General features: G+C 42.6%; 1 protein-coding gene across 2 annotated transcripts in view; it reads right to left on the bottom strand.

Annotated features, from left to right (window-relative positions):
* The window catches only part of LOC134824863 (U2 snRNP-associated SURP motif-containing protein-like), a 114,216-nt gene that overhangs the window by 2,007 nt on the left and 101,304 nt on the right, over positions 1-10,905 (bottom strand). For both annotated transcript variants that reach the window (XM_063836844.1, XM_063836843.1), the window contains exons 5-16: positions 10,299-10,769; positions 10,030-10,141; positions 9,696-9,811; positions 9,239-9,382; positions 8,976-9,047; positions 8,406-8,563; positions 8,022-8,127; positions 4,745-4,801; positions 3,943-4,022; positions 2,480-2,672; positions 513-646; positions 201-390 (exon numbers count right to left, since the gene is read on the bottom strand). In XM_063836844.1, coding sequence (XP_063692914.1) covers positions 201-390; positions 513-646; positions 2,480-2,672; positions 3,943-4,022; positions 4,745-4,801; positions 8,022-8,127; positions 8,406-8,563; positions 8,976-9,047; positions 9,239-9,382; positions 9,696-9,811; positions 10,030-10,141; positions 10,299-10,769 — 1,833 coding nt within the window. The remainder of the gene's footprint in view (positions 1-200; positions 391-512; positions 647-2,479; positions 2,673-3,942; positions 4,023-4,744; positions 4,802-8,021; positions 8,128-8,405; positions 8,564-8,975; positions 9,048-9,238; positions 9,383-9,695; positions 9,812-10,029; positions 10,142-10,298; positions 10,770-10,905) is intronic.

Genomic DNA, 10,905 nt, shown 5'->3' with positions numbered 1-10,905 from the left:
TAGTATCAAATAACAGTACACTTACCTTACTGTTATTAACTTACTGAATATGCACACAAACTGTTTGTGTACATATTCAGTAAGTTACAAACTCCTAATTACTTACCAGATAAATAAAAAGCTAAACTTTCTTACATTTATAACTTAGAATTATCACTTTTAAAATTATGAATAAGATTACCCATATAAAATATTCTTACCTCAATTTCCCTCTTCTTTTTCCTCTTCTCGTCACTAGATTTAGAGCTACTCTCCAAGTTCTTCTTAGCCGGTTCATTGCTCTCCCACTTGGACCCCAGAGAAGGGGCTGTGCTACTTTCTTCCCATTTAGAACCCAGCGAGGGGCCCGCATCTTCCCATTTAGACTTTATCGGGGGCGCCTTCGACACACTAAACACAACAATGTTACCATATATGGGCATCACGTGCCAACAAAATATTACCAAATATGGGCGTCACATGTAATCAGTATATAACAAATTATGGGCATCACGAGTAAACACAAAACTTACTTTTTCTTGGGAGTCATATCAAACATGTCCTCATCTTCTTCCTCAGGATCAGCCAGTGGTTCCCCGTCCACATCCTTAGCTAGGGGCACACCATCTACATCTAGCGGGACCCCATCTACCTCATCTACATCTACCTGGTAGCGAGGTGGGGGTTAAGGGTGCAGCAGATATAAAGAGGTGGGGGTTAAGGGTGCAGCAGATATAAAGAGGTGGGGGTTAAGGGTGCAGCAGATAGAAAGAGGTGGGGGTTAAGGGTGCAGCAGATATAAAGAGGTGGGGGTTAAGGGTGCAGCAGATATAAAGAGGTGGGGGTTAAGGGTGCAGCAGATATAAAGAGGTGGGGGTTAAGGGTGCAGCAGATATAAAGAGGTTAACTTAGCTAGGGGCACACCATCTACATCTAGTGGGACCCCATCTACCTCATCTACATCTACCTGGTAGCAAGGTGGGGGTTAAGGGTGCAGCAGATATAAAGAGGTGGGGGTTAAGGGTGCAGCAGATATAAAGAGGTGGGGGTTAAGGGTGCAGCAGATAGAAAGAGGTGGGGGTTAAGGGTGCAGCAGATATAAAGAGGTGGGGGTTAAGGGTGCAGCAGATATAAAGAGGTGGGGGTTAAGGGTGCAGCAGATAGAAAGAGGTGGGGGTTAAGGGTGCAGCAGATATAAAGAGGTGGGGGTTAAGGGTGCAGCAGATAGAAAGAGGTGGGGGTTAAGGGTGCAGCAGATATAAAGAGGTGGGGGTTAAGGGTGCAGCAGATATAAAGAGGTGGGGGTTAAGGGTGCAGCAGATAGAAAGAGGTGGGGGTTAAGGGTGCAGCAGATATAAAGAGGTGGGGGTTAAGGGTGCAGCAGATATAAAGAGGTGGGGGTTAAGGGTGCAGCAGATATAAAGAGGTGGGGGTTAAGGGTGCAGCAGATATAAAGAGGTGGGGGTTAAGGGTGCAGCAGATAGAAAGAGGTGGGGGTTAAGGGTGCAGCAGATATAAAGAGGTGGGGGTTAAGGGTGCAGCAGATATAAAGAGGTGGGGGTTAAGGGTGCAGCAGATATAAAGAGGTGGGGGTTAAGGGTGCAGCAGATATAAAGAGGTGGGGGTTAAGGGTGCAGCAGATATAAAGAGGTGGGGGTTAAGGGTGCAGCAGATATAAAGAGGTGGGGGTTAAGGGTGCAGCAGATATAAAGAGGTGGGGGTTAAGGGTGCAGCAGATAGAAAGAGGTGGGGGTTAAGGGTGCAGCAGATATAAAGAGGTGGGGGTTAAGGGTGCAGCAGATATAAAGAGGTGGGGGTTAAGGGTGCAGCAGATATAAAGAGGTGGGGGTTAAGGGTGCAGCAGATGTAAAGAGGTGGGGGTTAAGGGTGCAGCAGATATAAAGAGGTGGGGGTTAAGGGTGCAGCAGATATAAAGAGGTGGGGGTTAAGGGTGCAGCAGATAGAAAGAGGTGGGGGTTAAGGGTGCAGCAGATATAAAGAGGTGGGGGTTAAGGGTGCAGCAGATAGAAAGAGGTGGGGGTTAAGGGTGCAGCAGATATAAAGAGGTGGGGGTTAAGGGTGCAGCAGATATAAAGAGGTGGGGGTTAAGGGTGCAGCAGATATAAAGAGGTGGGGGTTAAGGGTGCAGCAGATATAAAGAGGTGGGGGTTAAGGGTGCAGCAGATATAAAGAGGTGGGGGTTAAGGGTGCAGCAGATATAAAGAGGTGGGGGTTAAGGGTGCAGCAGATATAAAGAGGTGGGGGTTAAGGGTGCAGCAGATATAAAGAGGTGGGGGTTAAGGGTGCAGCAGATATAAAGAGGTGGGGGTTAAGGGTGCAGCAGATATAAAGAGGTGGGGGTTAAGGGTGCAGCAGATATAAAGAGGTGGGGGTTAAGGGTGCAGCAGATATAAAGAGGTTAACTTTAGTGGGGAGCCAGAAGGGGAGTGACGTTATAATCAGACCTAATTCCTGTTTAGAAATGTCTCTTTCTATTTACCTCTTTACTCTTGCCTCCAGCGAAGATAATGTCCAGTTGTGCGAGATAATCAGGACTATACACGTTCCATTCCCGCCACGCGCGCAAGCAGCCCAGCACCTGGGACTTGTACTTCTCGCGCGCAGTGTGCGTTTTTATCTCGTCTAGTGTTGCCTTTAGGTTTATTACAATATCCGCTAGCTTAGTTTCTAATCTGTGACATTTGGTGTTAGTGCCTGTAGTTACCATAGTAACAGTGTAGTTACCATGCCTGTAATCTAACATGTTTTATCTGTAATCTAACATGTTTAATGAGATATTCATTATATTAGATAGCCTGCAATCTAACATGTTTAATGAGATATTCATTATATTAGATAGTAACATGTTAGTGCCTGCAATCTAACATGTTTAATGAGATATTCATTACATTAGATAGTGCCTACAATCTAACATGTTTAATGAGATATTCATTACATTAGATAGTGCCTGCAATCTAACATGTTTTATAAGATATTCATTATATTAGATAGTAATATTTACTAGCTAGTACTGTCCATTCAGCTGTCAGCATAGTATTACAACTGTTGTAAAGTATAACTAGTATTACTATTACTGCTATGTGTATAGTACACAGTATTACTTCTATTACATGTTACCTGTTGATGAGAGTAGAGGGTCCTGCAATGTTATTAAACACTGTGTGTAGTTACCATAGTAACAGTTTAGTTACCATAGTAACAGTTTAGTTACCATAGTAACAGTTTAGTTACCATAGTAACAGTTTAGTTACCATAGTAACAGTGTAGTTACCATAGTAACAGTTTAGTTACCATAGTAACAGTGTAGTTACCATAGTAACAGTGTAGTTACCATAGTAACAGTGTAGTTACCATAGTAACAGTGTAGTTACCATGGTAACAGTGTAGTTACCATGGTAACAGTGTAGTTACCATGGTAACAGTGTAGTTACCATAGTAACAGTGTAGTTACCATGGTAACAGTGTAGTTACCATGGTAACAGTGTAGTTACCATGGTAACAGTGTAGTTACCATGGTAACAGTGTAGTTACCATAGTAACAGTGTAGTTACCATAGTAACAGTGTAGTTACCATAGCAACAGTGTAGTTACCATAGCAACAGTGTAGTTACCATAGCAACAGTGTAGTTACCATAGCAACAGTGTAGTTACCATAGCAACAGTGTAGTTACCATAGCAACAGTGTAGTTACCATAGTAACAGTGTAGTTACCATAGTAACAGTGTAGTTACCATAGTAACAGTGTAGTTACCATAGTAACAGTGTAGTTACCATAGTAACAGTGTAGTTACCATAGTAACAGTGTAGTTACCATAGTAACAGTGTAGTTACCATAGTAACAGTGTAGTTACCATAGTAACAGTGTAGTTACCATAGTAACAGTGTAGTTACCATAGTAACAGTGTAGTTACCATAGTAACAGTGTAGTTAAGTGTTACTCACTTGGTTCTGTAAGAGGAGGCGTTCTGTACTTCAGCACAACTATTATAGAGCAAGTCATTGAGGAGGAACAACCTGGCAGCCTAGTTAACATGTGATTACAGTTAGTAACAGTTACCATAGTAACAATAATTAGCTTATAATTAGTTACCAATAATTAGCTTATAATTTATAATTAGTTACCATAGTAACAATAATTAGCTTATAATTGGGTTACAATTATGATTCTTTGTTGGATAATTTGTATAGTTGATCGTTTAGTTTCTCAATTAGTGGATATAGGCTCTTAATTAAAATCAAATGACTATAATAAAAGAATTTATTCTATGATATTAACTAAATATGAAGTTGACATTACAATTTGATGTAATAGTAAGTCGTCAAATAATTCAATAATTCAATATAATAGGGCAGACGATGCTGTCTTATATATATACGATACTGTCTTGATTAGTTTTAAAAGATAACTGATTTTAACATCAAGCCGCAGCGTTTAGATAAACATTTGCAATAAGTTGTGATTTTATTAATACTTGTTTCATTCTTTTGATTTACGGTATGGAAAAGAAGACGATATCTCTGGTTTAGAGTTTAGACTTACAGAAACTGATTTATCAGTTACTCTTGGAGTATTACTCAAATGAGGTCTAAACAACTAAACAGAAACCTTGACTCTTGAGTCCATCAGAGCATTTTACCAAGCTTTACTAAGCTTTACTAAGCTTTACTAAGCTTTACTAAGCTTTACTAAGCTTTACTAAGCTTTACTAAGCTTTACTAAGCTTTACTAAGCTGTTAATCTTACCTTGACAGTAGGAGGAGTTTGTAGGATTGAGAGAGACTCGCCGATACACTCTACTACCTGAAGTTATATCACCTTAATAATACCAAGAAATCCGTGTGTGTGTGTGTGTGTGTGTGTGTGTGTGTATGTTTGAAATTTCCGAACGGTTATACAAAAAAAACGGTAAGAGTTACGGGACTGGTTTTTTCGGTATAGTGCCGACAAAACTCTGACGAAGCCAATAAGCAAATTTTATAAAAATCGGCCGGTGGTAAGTGGATTAATTGATGGTTTTGTACTATTAATGCAACATTATGGAGTGAGCCACTAAAATGGCTCACTTTTTCTTCCTATTCGCTCTCTTTCACTTTGTAGCGTTGGTAATTAGGTTAGCTCCGCAAGTGATATTAGGAGTGTACTTGGGCACTGATTGTGGTCTGTTTAACTGTAGAGAGAGTTCATACTTTCATACGACAATGTTTATGCATATAATACTATAAGTTTATTAGGGGGGGGGGGGAGGCACTCATTGCGGTCGGTTTGTTTACTTTCATACGACAATGTAATGCATGTTTTCAAATATAAGGCGGGTGTGGTGCGGAGTTAATAAGGGTTAATTTCTAAAACGATTTAAAGCGGTTTAAGACGGGAGTGATGAGGTGTAATAGTCGTGGTACAGAAACTATTGGATACGTGAGGGAACTCCGAATAGAATTGCTCACCTAATGCGGGTTTTGACTCAGCGGGTAATTACTCCTACCCTTTTTAACTGCGGCAGTGAAATCCCGGCCGAAGGCCGGGTTACACTAGTAACTTAATATAAAGTAGAAATAATTTGAGCTTATAACTTGGAGTTTATAGTGACAGTGTATACTATACTATAGGGGGGGGTGTCATGTCCGTCTATGTCCGCCTATGTCCTGTCCTTTTTGGATTCTATGAGACAACGGACGTGTTTTTTGGGACATTGGCGGACACGGACGGACATTGGCGGACTTGGACGGACATTGGCGGACTTGGACGGACATTGGCGGACTCGGACGGACATTGGCGGACCCGGACGGACATTGGCGGACTTGGATGGACATTGGTGGACATTAGCGGACATTGGTGGACATTAGCGGACAAACATTTTGAGGACTGAAGAGTACTCAAGAGTACTGAGGAGGATGGCTGAGAAGGATGGCTGAGGAGGATGGCTGAGGAGGATGACTGAGGAGGATGACTGAGGAGGATGACTGAGAGGGAGGAGAAGGATCAGGAAGACCCAGGAGGAGGAGGAGGAGGAGGACCCAGAAGGAGGACCTAGGAGGAGGAGGAGAACTGAGGAGGATGACTGAGGAGGAGGAGGACTCAGGAGGAGGACTGAGAAGGAGGAGGACTGAGGAGGATGGCTGAGGAGGATGGCTGAGGAGGATGACTGAGAGGGAGGAGGAAGAGGAGGAAGAGGACTGAGGAGGAGGAGGAGAAGGACTGAGGAGGAGGAGGACCCAGGAGGAGGAGGACTGGGGAGGAGTACCCAGGAAAAGGCCCCAGGAGGAGGAGGAGGACTGGGGAGGAGGAGAACTGTTGAGGACTGATGAGGAGGACTGAGGACGAGGAGGAAGAGTAGGAGGAGGACTGAGGAGGGGAGGAGGAAGAAGACTGGGGAGGATCAGGAAGACCCAGGAGGACCCAGGAGGAGGAGGAGGAGGAGGACCCAGGAGGAGGAGGAGGACTGAGGAGGACTGAGGAGGAGGACTGACGATGACTGAGAAGGAGGAGGACTGAGGAGTACTGAGGAGGATGGCTGAGGAGGATGGCTGGGGAGGATGGCTGAGGAGGATGACTGAGGAGGATGACTGAGAGGGAGGAGGAGGAGGACTCAGGAGGAGGACTCAGAAGGAAGAGGAGGAGGACTCAGGAGGAGGACTTAGGAGAAATGAGAAGGAGGACTGAGGAGAACTGAGGAGGAGGAGGAGGAGGAGGACTGAATAGGAGGAGGAGAAGGAGGGGGACTGGGAGAGGACTGGGGAGGAGGAGGACTGATGAGAAGGATGAGGAGGAGGACCCAGGAGGAGGAGGACTGAGGACCGAGGAGGAAGAGGAGGAGGATGAAGATGAGGAGGAGGACCCAGGAGGAGGAGGACTGAGGAGGAGGACTGAGGAGGACTGAGGAGGACTGAGGAGGATGGCTGAAGAGGATGACTGAGAGGGAAGAGGAGGAGGAGGAGGAGGAGGACTGAGGAGGACTGAGAAGGAGGAGGAGGAGGAGGAGGAGGACTGAATAGGAGGAGGAGGAGGGGGACTGGGGGAGGACTGAGGAGGAGGATGGAGGACTGAGGAGAAGGATGAGGAGGAGGACTGAGGAGGACTGAGGACTGAGGAGGAAGAGGAGGAGGATGAAGAGGAGGAGGAGGACCCAGGAGGACCCAGGAGGAGGACTCAGGAGGAGGAGGAGGACTGGCGAGGAGGAGGACTGTTGAGGACTGATGAGGAGGACTGAGGACGAGGAGGAGGAGTAGGAGGAGGACTGAGGAGGGGAGGAGGAAGAGGACTGAGGAAGATCAGGAAGACCCAGGGGGAAGAGGAGGAAGAGTAGGAGGAGGAAGCATCTAATTCTAAATGTTATTTCCATTTTTGTCCGTTTTTGTCCATTTTTGTCCTTTTTTGTCCGCTCTATTTTTTGTCCGTTTTGAAAATATAGGGTACCGAACGGACAAAAAACATGATCCCCCCTATAACAGCAAAAATTGAACATTTTATTTAGCAATTTAGGTGTCCATTAATGTCCGCCTATGTCCGCCTATGTCCGTCTATGTCCGCCTATGTCCGCCTATGTCCGCCTATGTCCGTCTATGTCCGCCTATGTCCGCCTATGTCCTGTCCTTTTTGGATTCTATGAGACAAGCGGACATAGACGGACGTGACACCCCCCCCACTATAAATACATACTAAGTATTAAATCATTGAAAAATGAATTGGTGAATTCACAAGACAAGAAAGTAATAAATATAAAGTAAATAAGTAACCTCCTGCTAAATAAGTAACTAAAGAAGTAACTAAAGGAGTAACTAAAGAAGTAATTAAAGGAGTAACTAAAGAAGTAACTAAAGAAGTAATTAAAGAAGTAACTAAAGGAGTAACTAAAGAAGTAATTAAAGAAGTAACTAAAGAAGTAACTAAAGAAGTAACTAAAGAAGTAACTAAAGGAGTAACTAAAGAAGTAACTAAAGAAGTAACTAAAGAAGTAACTAAAGAAGTAACTAAAGAAGTAACTAAAGAAGTAACTAAAGAAGTAACCTATTATATACTATACCTCCTGCGCTGCATCTGCGTGTTGGAGACACCAGAACATACAGCTGCCCACTGTTTCCCTTTCTACTGTCATACTCCTTAACATGTCCTCTAACTTATCACGCTGTCTGTTCATTAGGTCGTTAGGTAATTAGCCAGTTAATTAAGTTAATTAAACTGGTTCAAATAAGTTAATTAGCCATGAAATATTCGACTAGTAGCATGTTGTTCATAAAACTTAAGGAAAGTTGTTAATAAAATTAGATGAAGCAAATTGGGATGAGATTTAAATGGAGGAGGGGGTTGACAGCGCCAAACTGATGCGGGCCCGGGGTGGGGGTGCATCCCACCAAAGCGGTGAGGTGGGGGGGGGGGGGGGGGGGGTGCAACCCTCCGAACAACTCACGAGTTTGAGAGTTGACCTCGTCTCTGAACCTCCCCAGTCTCCACTGCCTTCTTTATAATCTTCATGTCAGCTTTAGAGTGGCGCGGGGGAGGCTTCCACATTGAGCCGTTCTTAAACATTCTAAATTCTTCCGATCTCCAAGTGGAAAATGTCTCACCCTTCAATGGCATTATGTGTTATCCCCTACTACTTTAGTAGCAGTACTACGGTATAGTACTGTACCTACTCATTTGTACGGCGTGTAGTATATACAGTGTATATACTACACAATATTATACACCACCAATAAATTATAGTACTGTTTGCAACTGATGCAAGCAAAGTGGAAACATATAACGTGTTTTCCAGCTAAAATCAGGACAATAGCTTGGTCTACTTATTATGTACTATCAGTACTATTCTGACTGTTTAAGAACTGTTCTATGGAGGTGTTGTCTACCCGTTATCATGGTAACAGTGTGTTTACCATGGTAACAGTGTGGTTACCATGGTAACAGTGTGGTTACCATGGTAACAGCGTGGTTACCATGGTATCCGGGCAGGTGTTACTAAGTGTGGGGTAACAGTTACCTGAAGCAGAGAGTATAGTCTCCATCTGTAGTAACAATGCTCTGGACACTTGTTATCGAATAAGAACTGGAACTGAAATAGAGGCTTTTGTTATGTATGCTTATGTTAGTAGGTTAGCAATTTTAGTAAACCGAGTAAAATACACATAGTGTAAAATATAAAGTATTGTATAGTATGAACTATGAAGTATAGTATAGTATGTATAAACAAATTATAATTTCTGTATATTGTATAATGTATAAATATCATAAAGTTGCACCAACCTTTGCGTTGTTAAGCTCTTTGTTCATTATCATAGCTTCAAACATAGGGCCCTCATTAACCACAAACTGAGCTATTCTGTTTATTCTGTTTAACATTGGTTTGTCGTGAGGAACTACTACGTACACAATGCACTCCCGTAGCAACTGTGATAATGTAATATTATATAAGTTATACAGTAGTATAGCTGTGATAAACTGCAATATAGACTAATCTACAGACCACAATGCTATACGAATACTTACTGCCATGCTGTGTAATGTGTATATTTACTTTTTAATAATATAGTAAGTAAGTTATTAACTATATAAGTTATTATTTATAAGCGTAACAAAGTAAACGATGTTATCGTCAAACTAAAAGTTTCATGGATGTGTGAACAGCAATCTTCAGTGACATGATTACAATTAAAATGGCAAACATTATTTACTTATTATTTAAGTGAGTTATTAATTTAACCTCGTTAGCGTCGTGTTGATTAGGAGGCAGAATGAGAGGGGATCTGACGTTAGTTTTTCTGGGGAGAGCATTGAAAGGTAGCCCAGTAGCCGTTACACTTGCAGCGCTCATCTCACCTGAAATACATGGAGGTGGTACTACTACTAGTGTGCCTATTTCTACACTTTACTATAATACATGATTAAATACTAATAATTACTAAGATCTGCATTCTGCTGGTGTAGTAGTTGAATTGTACTACTAAGGCCGTGTACAATGTAGTGTAGATATAACTGGTAAGTATATAGAAGTGGTTCTGTATTATATACTATACTATACTATATAAAAATAAAACCTGCTAAGTGAGGAGGAATGTAGACAGGATGAGGGGGAATTGGAACGCTGGAGCCCCACCCCACTCTAATAGCATAACCTTCCAACTCGTGCGCATTCAGGGCTTGTTGTGCCTGAGAGATGTTAACATGTTAACATGTTAACATGTCAACAACGTGTCTTATTCAACTGCTATCTTAATAAAACATGATGAATATCAATCAATCAATTGGCAAAGAACGTGAACTGTCGAAAGCAGTCAATTTCAATCAAGGACATAAAGACACAAACCTTTTCAGCGTTAGCTCGCGACATGTACGCCACAAACCCACAGTTCCGGTCTCTCTTTCTCTCCTCATCGTTCCTAGGCCACATTATCTTTATACTGGCGAGTGGACCAAACTCTCCGAATATCTTGCAGAGTTGCTCCTCATCTATCTTCATAGAGAGATTGCCCACGTACAAGTTAGTAGAGTGGGGATCATCCACCGCACTGTCGTAGTAGCTTATAGAGCTGAGTTTGCTGCTCAATCCAGCAGACAGAGCTGATCCTAGCTGGCTGTTTTCTAGCTGTTCTCTGACTGTAGGAGCTGGTTCAAACCCTGACCCTATCATCTCTGGGGCTGACATTGGGATTATGCCCAGTTTCTTTAACCGGTGTCTCTCTTCCCTCTCAGCTTGCTGCTGCTTCAGCTCCTCTTTAAATAACTCCAGATTACTTTTCTTCTTCTCCTGCTCCTTCTGCTTCTTCTTAGGTTTATCCTGAATTTTATTCTATTAGCTTTATTGTTCTGCAATTATTAAATTAAACGAATACATTGTGTTATTGATGTATGTTATAATTAAAAATTTCTAACTAGCTGATAGAGCTATATTAGAAGTCCCGACAATTTGAATG

The sequence above is a fragment of the Bolinopsis microptera genome, chromosome 13 (assembly GCF_026151205.1).
Source record: "Bolinopsis microptera isolate Bmic1 chromosome 13, MBARI_Bmic_1.0, whole genome shotgun sequence".
NCBI classification, from domain to species: domain Eukaryota; kingdom Metazoa; phylum Ctenophora; class Tentaculata; order Lobata; family Bolinopsidae; genus Bolinopsis; species Bolinopsis microptera.
Note: the sequence above shows the minus strand (reverse complement) of the source record. Positions and strands in the feature narration are given on the sequence as shown.